Here is a 16,218-nt window from a genome sequence, read left to right on the forward strand (position 1 = left end):
CAACGATTTCAACAATAACGTTATGTCTAGTTTTATTTGATTTGTTTGATGAATAAACAGATTTTTTTTATTGTCCTAACATTTAAAGCAGTCTTCCAAATAAAATCACCCTCAAAAATCAACAGTAAATCGAACAGTATGCCAAAAGCCAACAAAAACATCGCTTAAAACATACCCGGGCGCACTAAAAGTGACCGTTCACCCAAACGCAGGTGAACCCGCCGTCGCTGCTGTCGACACTGGAGCTAGTGAACGCGCTGGGCGGCGCGGCGCTGACGGGCGAGGCGCTGTACTGGTGGACGCAGTTCTGCGCCGCCGTCGCCTACATCAAGACCATGGATTACCCCGCGCCGCCCCCGCAGCCGGACTCCTAGCCCGAGCGGGCGCTGGTGAGGACACCTTTATCACTTTGTACTCTATAAATCTACGCGCCTGATCTGACAGGACTGGTGAAGACGCATCTTTATCTCTGATCTCTAGAGCTGGAAGGTGCTGATAAGGACGCGATTTTCATCTCTATGTTCTATAGAACTAGGCGCCTTGCCCGAGAAGGCACTGATAAGAATGCACCTTCTGTCTACACTTCGTTAGTATTAGGAACTTAATTTGGTGACTCATGAATAATGTACATGCCTTTAATACTCTCTCGTGAGAGAAAAACCATGGTGAATAGTCATAATTAACATGTTAATTCTTTATGTATGGATAATGATTAAGTCATCGCAATTGAGGTAGGGCACAGCAAGAATTTCCTGCTCAAAATATGGAGCAGCCCGACCGGGGTAGTACCTCGACCTTACAGAAGACCACAGCAAAATAATACTGTTTTCAAGCAGTATTGTGTTCCTGTTGGTGAGTAAGGTGACCAGAGCTCCTGGGGGGATTGGGGATTGAGTCGGCAACGCGCTTGCGATGCTTCTGGTGTTGCAGGCGTCTATAAGCTACGGTAATCGCTTACCATCAGGTGAGCCGTACGCTTGTTTGCCGACCTAGTGACACAAAAAAAAAATTGATAACTTGTAATGGGTTTATTAATATTTGTATTTTATATTTTGCAGATGTCAGCGCGAATCATCGAAACGAAATTTTACCGCGGCATCACACGCGGCAACCGTAGAAATACAATTTAAATAAAATATTTATAGTAATAAAAATATTTAAAAATTCTAAGGATCATTCATACAACACGTTGCTTAACTGTTTCTAACGAAAATGTATATCCTAACCGAGTATAATTCGATAGTATTTATACGAAAACAAAGATCTTTTTATTTTAACATTGTTTCCAGTTAGTAAGAAAAAAAATTGTATAAAGCGTACATTGCTTCAATATATATTTGTTTGCCTTTATTACATTAAAAATTAAAAAAAAAATTAAGATATTTTTAAATACTTATTGATACGTTCAAATTAACTGTATATTTTTATTCACGAATTCAGTCGTTCTAAAATTTTTACATTCGAAGAATTACTGACCACAAAATGACCGAAATTTTAACAACAATAAATAATAATCTGTAACAAATAATTTATCAATTAATATATCATTTTACTTCTTGATTTTGTGTAAATATTCTTGAAATATTTCTAAGACAACAAACATAAATAATAAAGTCAAAGTAAGCTTTTCTGTATGATAGTAATTTATTGCAAATGTAATCGAAATACCGTCCGCAGTCGCGGATTAATCATTAAGTCAATAAATACTTCTATCTTTATAAGATAAAGTGCATTTGCCGAGCCGAAGTATTTTTAGATTACTTCAGTAATCGAAGAAATTACCAATATTACGATAATAAAGAAATCTTATGGTAAAACTATTGTAAAATATTTTTTGTATTTGTGTATTTTAAATCAACTAGACTAACGTTTTTTTACCGTAAACATAGTTTGGTTGATAATTCAACAACAAAAAGGCAGTTCTTATATTTTTGCGCAACGTTTGCCGTTTTGTAAGAAAAATAACCATTATTCTATGATCCATCAGTAGCAATTTCTAAATAAAAAATTTCAATATATTTTTTTAAATTTTATTCATCATATTTTTCGTTTATGTTCTTTCTTAAACAGTCGGAGTAACATTCCTCTAGTGTTAAATCCGTTCCGTTCCGTTAAATATTCCTCACGGTTAAAATATCGTTAAAAGTCACGGCCAAGGTTTTTTAATTTAGTTATGATTATTATAAGTATTAATTTTTTTATGAAATGTAAATAGCACAAAACGAAATATGTTAATGTTCTTTTTTGTGCCTATCATGTTTTATTATAAAGATCTACCTTTCTTTCTTTTCTGTTTGTACTTTTTTCATGTATTTTTTTTCAATTTTTCGTAAAAAAAATTTTTTTGTTTTGTTTAACGTCTATCAGGAATAGATACTTGAAAATTAAGATATGTCCATATTATATCTAGATCCGATAATCGCAGTATTTGTACCAAGTAAATATACGTGTTTCTTTGGTCAAGTATAAGCTTTATAGAGCCTACGCATTAACTTTTAATAGGCACATATTGCATATAAGAATCATATAATGTAATATATAAGAATATAGCCTAATTTACTAAAAAATCTCAAATGTCGATAGTGCGCGCGGTGGTCTGATATTAATATCTAAAATTCGTCTTAAAATTTAAGGCCTTCTAGACATCGTCTGTGACTCTAGGCGTGGCAGTCAAATACTCGGATGAAATTTTTTTTTTTTTTTTTGATAAATCTTGTAGTGACGGTTAAAATTATAGAATTCTGTTTTTGAGTTTTGTAAAATTTTACGGTGTACTTCCTTTACAATACGTACAAATGAAATACGTTGTAAAATAATAAACGTACTAGCTCGCTAACGGCCTCGTACTTAGTGGCCCCATATAATACGCTTTGTAGTCTTCAACGTTTTTAATAAAATTATATCTTGTACAACTAAATTTAACGTGTCAACTAAATTTTGTAAAAAGCTCAAAAATTAAAATATACTAATTAGAATTGTGTCTTTAAGACAATAATCGTAGAGTAAAGAATTAAATAATATCTCAAAATTATTTTATTACACTATAAACACAAAATTCATGGTAATTGATTGATTATGATATTGAGGATTATGTAAATATGATGATGAAAATTGATTAAAATTTTAATTAGACACGTAATGAGAATCCTTTACCAATTTCTTTATAATCTGTCTAAACAACGAAGTCTCACTGTATTACATTTAATTTTATAATAAAGCTTTGAAAAGTTAATAATCTTAAACAATGTGTTTGTACTATATTTTAGTAGCATGCTTTAGACGTAGACAAAGCGGCACTTGTTCCAGTCGCACTATGGATATTGATGCACTATTTAGTAGTAAATTAATATCCATATTTTTTTAAAAAACCTAAACAGTAGTTTCCCTTTCAAGATAAATATTGTATTAATCAAAAGAAACATAATTAGTAAACTAACAACGATTGTATTTAGAAATATGTGTACTCTTAATATATTTTTAATAATTATGTACTATTAGTGAGTTCGACAGAATAACAATTCATTTGCAAATATTTTACGGCTAGACATTAGAAACTGTGCCTTTACATTATAATGTTATGCTGCTGTGCTGCGATAACTACTGTCATTCCGCAAAAAAATTATTTTGAAAAAAAATTGGGAAATAAGAAAAAAAATTATCTAGTTAACCTAAAATTTTATTTTAACTTGAAACATAACCGTTAATACGAACTAAATCAAGATGAATTGTGTGATGAGTAATAAAGACAAACAACATACACGAAGGAGTGTGGTGTTTAAACAGTTTTTGAGTTTTTTTACCGATTAATGTAAAAAATGTTGTATTTAGTTTGACTAGCCCGTTGGCGTAGTTTGTAGTGGGCCTACTCTCTGATCCGCGAGGTGCGAGTTCGATTCCCGCCTCAGTATTTATGTATTTATCATTTCTATGTATATTTATAAAAAAATATATATTTAGCTATTTCAGTCGTCTGTTACCTATAGTGATTAAGTTGCTTACCAAAGGAACAGACGACCTGTATGTTATAAGATTTAAAAAAAGTTAGTCAATTTATTCGTAAAAATTCAATAATCTAGCAACATTATACATTTAAATGTAACGGTATGTACAACATATTTATTAACTATTTATCTTGCCTAGATAATTAGAGAGCAAATTGTATAGCTAACGTATTTTTAAAGGTTATATGTAATCACTAATCAGAGCATTGAAATATTTTAGCAATAAATAAAAGAAATAAATAATAAAACTAATTTTATTGGTTTTTCCTGTAAGGCGATCTATATTAATGCAGAATCAGATAAATATAATTGTTTGCTGGCAAACGAAAAAACCGACTTCAATTACATCGACAAGTAATACAACGTATTTATTATTACAGCCTATACAGTCCACTGCTGGACATAGGCCTCCACAAGTTTACGCCAAAAATAACGTGAACTCATGTGTTTTGCCCATAGTCACCACGCTGGGCAGGCGGGTTGGTGACCGCAGGGCTAGCTTTGTCGCACCGAAGACGCTGCTGCCCGTCTTCGGCCTGTGTGTTTCAAAGTCAGCAGTTGGATGGTTATCCCGCCACCGGTCGGCTTTTTAAGTTCCAAGGTGGTAGCGGAACTGTGTTATCCCTTAGTCGCCTCTTACGACACCCACGGGAAGAGAGGGGGTGGCCATTTAGTACCGTAGCCACACAGTACACCTTAGCCACAGAGTACACCGTAGCCACAGAGTACACCGTAGCCACAGAGTACACCGTAGCCACAGAGTACACCGTAGCCACAGAGTACACCGTAGCCACAGAGTACACCGTAGCCACAGAGTACACCGTAGCCACAGAGTACACCGTAGCCACAGAGTACACCGTAGCCACAGAGTACACCGTAGCCACAGAGTACACCGTAGCCACAGAGTACACCGTAGCCACAGAGTACACCGTAGCCACAGAGTACACCGTAGCCACAGAGTACACCGTAGCCACAGAGTACACCGTAGCCACAGAGTACACCGTAGCCACAGAGTACACCGTAGCCACAGAGTACACCGTAGCCACAGAGTACACCGTAGCCACAGAGTACACCGTAGCCACAGAGTACACCGTAGCCACAGAGTGCACCGTAGCCACAGAGTGCACCGTAGCCACAGAGTGCACCGTAGCCACAGAGTGCACCGTAGCCACAGAGTGCACCGTAGCCACAGAGTGCACCGTAGCCACAGAGTGCACCGTAGCCACAGAGTGCACCGTAGCCACAGAGTGCACCGTAGCCACAGAGTGCACCGTAGCCACAGAGTGCACCGTAGCCACAGAGTGCACCGTAGCCACAGAGTGCACCGTAGCCACAGAGTGCACCGTAGCCACAGAGTGCACCGTAGCCACAGAGTGCACCGTAGCCACAGAGTGCACCGTAGCCACAGAGTGCACCGTAGCCACAGAGTGCACCGTAGCCACAGAGTGCACCGTAGCCACAGAGTGCACCGTAGCCACAGAGTGCACCGTAGCCACAGAGTGCACCGTAGCCACAGAGTGCACCGTAGCCACAGAGTGCACCGTAGCCACAGAGTGCACCGTAGCCACAGAGTACACCGTAGCCACAGAGTACACCGTAGCCACAGAGTACACCGTAGCCACAGAGTACACCGTAGCCACAGAGTACACCGTAGCCACAGAGTACACCGTAGCCACAGAGTACACCGTAGCCACAGAGTACACCGTAGCCACAGAGTACACCGTAGCCACAGAGTACACCGTAGCCACACAGTACATACAACGTAGGTAGACGAAAAAATAGTCAAGTAAATACGCATTATCAAAGATTACTCCAAATGTTGTAATCAGGTTTCGATGAAATTTTAATGTGACCACATGATAAACATCGGCTTTCGATTAAATTAAAAATCATCAAAATCGGTACACCCAGTTAAAAATTGTGCGGATTTTAAAGGGTTTTCCTAGATTTCTCTGGGATCTCATCATCAGATCCTGGTTTCCTTATCATGGTACCACACCTGATATTTCTTTTCCAACAAAAAAAGAATTATCAAAATCGGTTCATAAGCGACGAAGTTATCCGCGAACATACATAAAAATAGAAAAATATATATACGGTCGAATTATTGAGTAACCTCCTCCTTTTTTCAAGTCGGTTAAAACAAGTTTCTATCCAGGTCAGTCATCAACGTAGTGAAACTGTTATTAGAACTACTACTAGCGATATAGCGGTAAACGTTGTATTTACTGTATGTAGTGCATGGAAGTAGTGTGCGCGCGCTTTCCACATTCAGTACGAGCTTGTCCATTAACACGTTCAATGCCACTACGATTTTCATGATGTCTTCGCGGATGCCGCATACATTTCACGTTGGACTCGCCAAGCGAGTCGCCGGCACTGCAATATAATTTGAATGGACTCATCACGCGAGTTCACTGGCATTAAGTAAGGGTAAAATTGATCTTTTGTATTGTAGCCGGCTTAGTCTCCGTAACGTTTGTATCGGAAGTACAAAGTGTTTGAGGACTATTAAGTGTGTTTTAACTTAAAAACATGGCAAAAAACTCAAAGGATAAAAAAGAAGGAAAGTTTGTTTCGTAATTTAGGCAGTGGTTCTCAACTTTTTATTATATACTTTATTGCACTTAAGAACAGAATATACAGAAAATTACATATATAGTTGATGGCAACTTTTTATACAGTAGTTAATTTTAAGGTTATATTTTTTACTAATAATATTTCTGAAACAATTCTTTCTGAGCACTTATGGGATGAACTAAAGAAAAGAGTAAGGGCAAGAAACGCACCGCCGACAGGTCTAAGAGAGTTCCAAACCGCAATCAAGGAAGAATGGGACAGCATACCGCAAGTGTTTGTAAAAAAATATATTTCTACAATGAAAAATCGAATGGAAGCGGTTGTTCAGGCTGGGGGGGGGGGGGCAATACCTCGTATTAACAAATCATTGTCTTCGAAAAAATATATTTTTTTAACCTTTTATACCTGCTCAGTCTTACAAACCGAACTACCCGAACGAGTGGATTTGGGTAATTCTATTATTTTGTTGCTATTGTAATGATTTCGAAGGTCAAAGCTACACATAATGGGTTTTTAGAAAGCTAACAATGTGTACTTTAATTTAATTCCAGTTGTATTTGCAAACAACATTAAATTAAAAAAATATTTGCGGTCAAAATTAAAATGTAGGAGCTGTGCGATTTCTTTGCTCTCGAGTGTATTTCACTCACTCACATTTCATATCATGAAATTAAAAAAAACATATGTTAGTAAAAAAAATCTTTTAATTTTCTTCTAAACGAAACTTGTCTTAACAATAACAAACACGAAAAAAAGAATTATCCAATTTGATATTAGATTTACAGTGAACGCCACATCAACCCACTAAAACCATATGTGTTAATAAAACCGTAATTTATCTGTAATTTAGATGTTTGTGATGCTTTCATTCTGTTTTAGGTTCATATTATAAGTATTATCCAAGCTATTAATTTGACGACGTTAAAGTTTGAGAATCTGCGCCATTGAACTCGCCTAGCGAGTTCATGGCATTGCAGAATATTTTTTTTTCTTTCAAATGTAAAAATGTTCTTTACATCCAGGCCACCATGTAAATGTTTAAATAATATCATATTAAGTCTACAATGTAATTTTGAACAGAATATACAGAAGCGTTTTGAAAATATTACCGAAAAACACTGAACTCGCCACGCGAGTCACCGGCACTGGAATAAAATTAACGTAAACACGCAGGGCGAGTCGGTGGCACTGAACGTGTTAAATGACGGTGTTTTAGCAATTTTTAGAACCCCTACCCCTCTTGGTTGTATTAGATATCCCCATATCTAAAAAATCACGTGTATTTTTTGTACAAAATTAAAAACTTAAGAATATTATTTTTAAATACAGGTATAAATCTGATTAAATTATGGAACATTTAGTATGGTGACTCAAAATTCTACAGGCATCAACAAGGTTCAGTGTTTGTTGGTTTAAAAATCGTGCGTTTAACGAAAGAATTACGTGAAATCAAAAATGCCATTTGACATTTTTCCGACCCCCTTTGAGCCTCACGTGAATGGACGAAATCTTAAGTATTTGGAATATCTGCAGAATTTGATATTACAATTATAAAATTATTTTTTAGGCTCAATTTTTGTCATTTTCCGTTTAATTTGATATATATAACGTGACGGTTAATTTAGGTTTCGCCCATCTTAGAGTCAAAATAACATCTTATTACTCTATGTGCTAACACCAAACATTTTATGGAAGGCCCCAGGCTCCCGAATATTTGCGAAAAAAATGCAAGTTTTCAGGCCAATAGATGCAAAGTATACTATTTAGAATTTGTTGGAGTCCGCGAATCACGCAAACACTACTGAATAAAATTGATGCTGTTTTGTATTGCTATAGATCAAGTTTATGGTGTTTTATCAACTACAGACGTAAGGCAGCTAGTAGTTGATAAAAGTAGCAGTGGTGGAGCAATGATGTAAGCAGATGGAACCGCAACGAGATTTGTAAAAGCCCATTTAAAAAAAATATTGAAATTCTTGTCTCCCATACGATATTTTTATCAGTGGTTTATGTAACACAGTAGAAACATTCGATATTTAATTTAAAGTATTTTGTCAGTGTTACAAAAATTGTTTATGATAATTTGACCCCTACTGAAAAACATTCTCACATGTTTGTGTCTAATAGTCTCTCATTAACTTTGATAAGAATAAAAAAAAATATTATTATTTTTTTTTCTATATTTATTAAATAGGTTAATTAATGACTCTTATACATACACAGGTTTGGTTTAAATAAAAAACAGTTTTGGGTATACACTAGTGTGTAATAGGTTTTTCCATTATTAAAATGTAACTTATGAGCAACACCACTTCCCAGCAGCACTGAAACAAAAAAAAAATAGCTTAATATTTATATTGACTGGTGAATTATACAGTAAATATGGATTTTGCAATCAGAAATAGTTTGAAGTCACGGCTATCAGAAGTAGCAAATATATTGATATTAACATCATTTACTCTGCTGGGTAGTTGCTTTTTACATTTATCCTACTTTATAAATTTGTAACAAAAATTGTATATGATACAAATATTTAAATGTAGAAAATACTAAATTGAAAGCCAAAAATGAACATCACATTAATGACTGAAAAAGATGCATTTTTAAAAAAAAATTGAAACACTGGACTACCATAAAATCAACTCTAATATTTTATAAATGTACAACCCCACTAGAGCGGTCAATTTTTGATATGATATTCAAAAAATGTTTAAACGAACACAAATATGCTACATCAAAATTTAGACTTCTAAAAATTGTTTCTTCATTTTGAATGAATTAAGACCTTTCATTATTTAAGTATCTCGCCATTTAATTTTTACGATTTTATTTTTGTGTTACTCACACATTAGGAAATTCTAAACATTTTTTTAAATATCATATCAAAAATTGACCGTTCGAAACGGATATTAAAAAAAAAATATATATATTTAGCCATTTTTTCAAATAAATAAATATAATTAATTACCTTATCACAATGAAGAAGACAATAAGAAGTAGATCTATGATCTAGGTCTCTCCTTCTTTTCTTTGTACAGCGCTAGGAGTGATACGTTGGCCACTTTCACCACCTGTAACAAACAATGAATTGAATATTGTAGATGACAATTCCACTGTCAGTAAAACATTCTTATCACAAGTTAGAATCACAAAAATTGATGGGCTATCATCAAATAAAAGCTTTCTGACGTTGAGTATTTTGTTAGTAAAAATATTCCAAGTTTCTCACACATGTAACTGTTTGGTACTTCTGTAAACTAGTTGATATGAACTAAATGGTTGTATTGGATTATTAGAGAATAATAAAAACTAAGCGACAGATATTTAATATCAATAAAAGTTATATTTTTAGTAAATAATCCAAGCTTATTGTTTACAATGTTTCCCACAAATTATCTTATCTCGAATACTATAAATAGCTTGATAAACAAAAGTTAATACTATACACTTTGGTTGTGAATACTAACCTTAAACCTTACTCCGGGAATATCACCGACGGCATGACCCTTACGACCGAATCCAGCCACTAGCACTTCGTCGTTTTCCTCGATGTGGTTCAAACAACCGTCACGAGGTACGAACGCCGTCACTTTCTTGCCGTTTTTAATGAGCTGAACACGCACACACTTGCGGATAGCGGAGTTAGGTTGCTTAGCTTCTACACCACTGCAAAACAAAAAACCGGTCAAGAAACTGTCATCTTAAAAACATCGAAAATTATAGAATATATCAATTGAGGTTATACAAATATATTAATGTTGTACGGACGCACGCATCGTGTAAACAAAACACGTTCACGTGTTAAACGAAGTAACGGTATACACACGGCATACGGTAAAAAACACCATGCTTACTCCCCCATGTGAAGTTCATTGACCCACATATAGCGACGAGCTCGCAGCGATTAATCGATGAGACGCGACGCAGCCGCTCGCAGTATTATCCTGTGATTGTAGTTCAAACACATTCACAGGTATAATACCGCGGACGGACACGCTACGTGCCAGATCCCCGAAGACTCCGTCGACAAACTTTCTTGCATGTACTCACGCACTGTTTGCTTATACACTTCGTTAGCATTTTTCACACTGAGTCGACTACTTTCTTAACAACTCATATAAATAACACTATGTATCATGCACAGAGCGAGAGAAAATAAAACGTACTTACACTTTCTCCAGGACAATGCCCTTGGCGTGAGATGCACCACCGAAAGGATTAGCCTTCCATCTCGTGCCCATGTGAGCTTTCTTGTAATCTTTGTCTGCCCATCGCTGCTCACGGCGATGGTTCACGTGCTTACGCGCCGTGCGTATACCACGGGGCTTACCTGAAATTTTAAATTGCCGGTTATAACTAATGTTTACACGGAACACCGAAATTGATACAGTACTCTATTTATGCGATGTTATGGATAGCAAATGCTTTATTGTACCTCATAAACATCGTAACGTAAGCGGGATGAAATGAGATTTATTTATACACCACGAGAAAAACATGTCTGCGCCATTGCAGACACCTAAGCATGCATATATAACACCGAAATCTTAATTTTCCCAAAGGCATGTCTGTATTTTAGCACTTTCACACATCTAGGAATACTTAAATATATTTCGGGTTATTACTTATTACAATGAAGCACATAAACTTAAATTATTTGGCGCAAAACGACTCCTTACCCATTCGGATAAGCACGACACCTATCAGCTACGGATGAGGAAAGAAATAATATCTAGCCAACTAATGCCTCCAAATCAACAATATAGCCAACCTCACGAAAAATAACTAATGTTGCCAGTTTCAGTTCAAATCATAGATCGCAAAGACGAACCCACCACCAGACCCAGAGTTTATCAATAATACTAAAACGGGGTTAATAGGAATAGCGACATCAATAGGGACGTAATCGGGAATGAAATTCGAAAATGATTTTTATTAAATTACAACCTTCGTATAACGAACTAAACTGGGAAAAATTTGGCATAAATATAAATGGATGTTACTTAAATCACTTGAGATTTGCCGACGACATAGTCCTTCTATCAGAAAGTACAAATCAATTGCAAGTAATGATAAACACTCTAAACGAAAAAAGTCGTAAAGTAGGCTTAATAATCAACATAACAAAAACTAACATCATGACGAACCATACTAAAAGACCTATATACCTTGAAAATTCACCTTTAACATAATTATGTCGATGCCTACATCTATCTGGGAAAGCAAGTCTCATTCAACCAAAAAAATCACGAACTGGAAGTGGAGAGAAGAATCAACATCACGTGGAAGAAGTTCTGGAGTCTCAAAGAAATACTCAAAAGCGATATGACGATACGGATGAAAACTAAAGTCATGAACACCTGCCTACTCCCCTCATTAACATATGCTTGCCAAACTTGGAAATTCACCAGAAAAACAAAAAATAAAATTACATCCTGCCAAAGGAGTATGGAGAGAAGCATTTTGAAAATTAGAAAAATTCAAAAGATCCGCCACACTGATATAAGACAAAAAACTAGAGCCATAGGCGCTCTCAGCTATTCAAAAAAGCTTAAATGGCGATGGGCTGGACATGTTGCGAGACTTAGCGATAATCGCTGGACTAAAAAGACAACAACATGGGTAGGTCCACAAGGACAGAGGAAAAGAGGAAGACCATATGCACGCTGGGTAGATGACATCATAAAAGTAGCAGGTACTCAATGGTTGCGAACGGCAGAGAATAGAGAGTACTGGTCATCTCTGGAGGAGGCCTTTACCTTTCATTGAGAGGGTTCTTGCCAAGAAAATTACTACTATTTAAATGAAATACTATGATGCAATAAACTAAAACAATACATACTAATATTTTGAACTGTGTGGCTACGGTACTAAAGAATTTAGCCACCCCCTCTCTTCCCGTGGGTGTCGTAAGAGGAGACTAAGGGATATCACAGTTTCACTACCACCTTGGAACTTAAAAAGCCGACCGGTGGCGGGATAACCATCCAACTGCTGACTTTGAAATACACAGGCCGAAGACAGGCAGCAGCGTCTTCGGTGCGACAAAGCCAGTACTGCGGTCACCAACCCGCCTGCCCAGCGTGGTGACTATGGGCAAAACACATGAGTTCACGTTATTTTTGGCGTAAACTTGTGGAGGCCTATGTCCAGCAGTGGACTGTATAGGCTGCAATGATGAATGATAATATTTTTATTCTAAATTTACTATTTATTTAACCATATAAATTTGTGTTTAGGTACTTAACGGATATTTTCTTATTTCTTATTGTTTACTTTTTTTACTATTATTTTTTTTTACTTTTTTAAAAACGTTTTTTGTATTTGTGAATAATTTTGCATGCACATTGGTATTAAGATTGTTATATGAAAAAAGCAAGAAATAAAAGGCTTTTTATTTTTTTATTTTATTTTATTATTTACAACCTTCGTAATTGATGTGACTAATTTTAATGTGTAACAGAATATCTCATCTTGATTTTAGTATCGTCAAAGCAATGCGATATTTAGTAAAATTGATATAATGAACGTAATCGTTTGCGGTCACAAGAAGCGTTTCATTGTAATTGATTATATTTAGTGATGTGTCATTGTAATTTGTAATATTTTAAAACATAAATGCTTGACGTCTTGAAGAAAAAGAAACAGAATGTTATTCTGCCTTCGTTGCACAGTACACACAGCGATTTTCACGCCTCTAGCTAAACTTAGGTAACTCATGAGTGAATGATACAAATGAAACACATTTTCAAGTGAGCTAGTCTCTCATCAGCTCACTTACGTTTCAAATATATCTCCAGCTGACTACGTTTATGATTCATTTTCGAGGTACTGACGTACTGAACGAGAGTAAACGAGACTGAGTTAGTGAGCCACTCGATCGGACATGGCGCTTATCACGCGAGAGAGAGAGAGAGAGATATAGTTCGCTATGGCTCTGTATTTTTTCCAGTCGAGTATTTCACAAGGTCATATACTCAATCGTCTTGCTTTGATCAAGTGAAAAAGTATTTTTTGTTGACAACATTAGGTTGCATTTTGGTTGCATTATAAAATTATTTCACTGAGCTAAATGAGCTGAAGAGCTAAATAAGTGATATATATCCTAAGATCAAAATATGATATATATCTCTCTTTTCTTTTCAGTGATATAAACTTCGCAAGGTTACCTTTGGCGACTGTAAATCAGTAAGCCGACATATCCCGGCCCTAACGCACTAGCGATTAGTCGCAGGAGCGGCTAGACCGCCATTTTGTTGATACGCACTGGCAGTTCAGTTTGCGGTGTGCCGCCAAAAAATATATACGTTTGACGCGCAGCCATGAATTTCGACACAGAAATTTATTGTTGAAATTCAACAAAGAAAAGCCATTTGAAATAGTGAAGGAGCCGTATAAAAATAGAGACTTAAAACGGAAACAATGGGAAGAATTAGTCGATATTTTTGGGAAAGAGGAGATGCCATTTTATTTTTCTTTCGTTTTACTTGATTTCGGTAGTAAAAATAGATAACACAAGCTACTTCGATAGCGTCCATTTCGCATTAATGAAGCCAACAAGTTTTCGAGCGATCCAACCGCTCTAAGCAGTTTCATCGCGGTTAGCCGCCGTAGCGGTTAACCGCTATAGCAACCACTTCAGGTGGCTGAACACTCAAACGAACCGCCTAGGCGGCTAACCGCTAGTGCTTAAGGGCCCTTAGTTTCCTACTACTGTAGTTGCAAGACCTGTGTATAAGACCGTGATTACTAGTCTATGCTGAGGCTGTCAACCTGACATGATTCTGTGTTCTGACAGCATTTAACCGCTATTTGCACTATTAGTGTTATTGTAATGTCAACAATTAGCAATATTCATTTTTAAAAGTAGAAGTTGATATATTTATCATCTCGAAGCTATTTTTTATTCGAACGTTAACAAAACAGGCCAAAATGAACACTGGAAGAAAGGACGGCGGGCCCGGATATGTTGGTATACAGTTCTGTCAAGAGTGCAACAACATGCTTTACCCGCGAGAAGACAAAAACAACAAAGTTCTTATGTACGCTTGCAGAAATTGTGATTATAAACAATTAGCCGATTCAAACTGCGTTTATGTAAACAAAATTATGCACGAAGTAGACGAATTAACTCATATAAATCCTGACGTAGTCAGCGACCCCACTTTACCCCGCACGAAGGATCACATGTGCCCGAAATGCAACCACAGGGAAGCGGTATTCTTCCAGGGTCAAACGAGACGTGCTGAAGAGGAAATGAGACTCTACTACGTATGTACTAGCTGTAAACACAGGTGGACTGAGTGAGTCTTGCTGCTGTTCGTGGGACTTGATCAGAAGAATAAGAACCATATTGAATGTATCGGGAGACGGTGTTTATTCATTTTTCCTACTAAGGTATTAATTAGTATGGTTTAATTCCTTGATTATTATTAACTTCACTGTTGTAATATAATAACATATAAAATTGGGAATATTTCTAAAAGGAATGATAAAATAAACAATCAAAATAGATTTCATGGTTTTATTTAACAAAAATATTGCCAAGCCACGTATCTAAGTATAACGGTTAACAATTCACAGCCATTTATTAATTAATAATAAGATTGAACATCACTACAAACAACAAATTTCTCTCTGGTTTCATATGTCTATATAACAACCATGTTCTACTTATAGCTTACCTTTAATGGCATGTTTTTAATTTTAAGAAGCAAACTTAGACCAAAAAATTACAGTTTTTCATTTTTTTACTTATTTTAGCTTATGGGCAAAAATGTTACAACGTTAATATTAAATTAAATAATTATTTATGTGGCTACAAATGCTCCTCATATTCAATTAAACTGCATGATCAATGAAATCAAAAAAAAGTAATGATTATCAGAATATAATCTGAAAAAACAATACTTATATGAATGTTATTTAGATTTTTTTAAATATATTATTTAAGGATCATTAGACTTTCCCTGAGATTTAAAACTCTTTTTTAAGGGACTCCTAGTCACAAAGAAAACTAGAACAAATATGGTAAACTTAGACAGGCAACAGCCAAATCAACTTGAGTGTATTAAATAATAGTTAATTAATATGGATTAATATTATATTTTGTATCTATTAATAGCATCTTTTACAATTTAATTTTTAAGTAGTACAAAGCAACCAAACTTGTAGAGTACATAACCTATTTATTTGGCAAAAAAAAATTGTGGGAAAATAACCACATGCCATTTAAGTAAACTTTACAATATACAACACTTAAATTTACTAAGTTCTAGATCAATTATTATACCACTCAAATTATTAATGAATTAAAAATGTTTTCACCTTAAAACTAAAGCATTTACTAAATGTATTGAAAATACACTCATACAACAATAATTAAGGATTTTATTTGTAAGATAACTGAATTGTATTGAATCATAAAATTGTTTTTTATGTATTTATTGTATGTTTATCATTGTATATATTATTTTTTACAAATTTTAGTTAACGGTTTAATTAAATAACCTGGATATGTTATTTTAGAACCAGTAATAGTTTATTTATGTATTTTAAAGTAAAATTTACAATTAAAAACAGAATACAATAACAAAAATAGTCCATTAAAATTAAAATAATATTTCATTTTGAAATT

The 16,218-nt window shown here is 35.2% G+C and overlaps 3 protein-coding genes across 3 annotated transcripts in view; 2 read left to right on the forward strand and 1 right to left on the reverse strand.

The window, feature by feature from the left end:
• Window positions 1-1,257, forward strand: part of LOC123666270 (receptor-mediated endocytosis protein 6 homolog) — a 37,169-nt gene extending 35,912 nt beyond the window's left edge. Inside the window, exons 31-32 of the mRNA XM_045600440.1 lie at window positions 213-389; window positions 1,059-1,257. Of these exons, the coding sequence (XP_045456396.1) occupies window positions 213-374 (162 nt within the window). The 3' untranslated portion in view covers window positions 375-389; window positions 1,059-1,257. The remainder of the gene's footprint in view (window positions 1-212; window positions 390-1,058) is intronic.
• Window positions 1,258-8,826: 7,569 nt separating this feature from the next.
• Window positions 8,827-11,369, reverse strand: LOC123666281 (40S ribosomal protein S23). The gene is made up of 5 exons (XM_045600448.1): window positions 11,261-11,369; window positions 10,752-10,911; window positions 10,049-10,247; window positions 9,550-9,652; window positions 8,827-8,905 (listed from the first exon to the last, which is right to left on the reverse strand). The coding sequence occupies exons 1-4, from the start codon at window positions 11,262-11,264 to the stop codon at window positions 9,584-9,586; spliced, it is 432 nt and encodes a 143-aa protein (XP_045456404.1). The 5' UTR covers window positions 11,265-11,369; the 3' UTR covers window positions 8,827-8,905; window positions 9,550-9,583.
• A 2,960-nt stretch (window positions 11,370-14,329) lies between these two features.
• LOC123661160 (DNA-directed RNA polymerase II subunit RPB9) lies at window positions 14,330-15,095 on the forward strand. Its single transcript, XM_045596151.1, has one exon. It carries the CDS (start codon window positions 14,514-14,516, stop codon window positions 14,886-14,888), a length of 375 nt encoding a protein of 124 aa, XP_045452107.1. The 5' UTR covers window positions 14,330-14,513; the 3' UTR covers window positions 14,889-15,095.
• Window positions 15,096-16,218: the final 1,123 nt, after the last annotated feature.

Source organism: Melitaea cinxia, chromosome 2 (assembly GCF_905220565.1).
Source record: "Melitaea cinxia chromosome 2, ilMelCinx1.1, whole genome shotgun sequence".
Classification (NCBI taxonomy): Eukaryota; Metazoa; Arthropoda; class Insecta; order Lepidoptera; family Nymphalidae; genus Melitaea; species Melitaea cinxia.

Coding starts and splice junctions, on each gene's coding strand:
- LOC123666281 (XM_045600448.1), bottom strand. Junction 10,248..10,751: donor GGCATTGTCCTGGAGAAAGT/GTAAGTACGTTT, acceptor TTTGTTTTGCAG/TGGTGTAGAAGCTAAGCAAC. Junction 9,653..10,048: donor TTCCCGGAGTAAGGTTTAAG/GTTAGTATTCAC, acceptor TGTTTGTTACAG/GTGGTGAAAGTGGCCAACGT.
- LOC123661160 (XM_045596151.1), top strand. CDS start 14,514: ATGAACACTGGAAGAAAGGACGGCGGGCCCGGATATGTTGGTATACAG.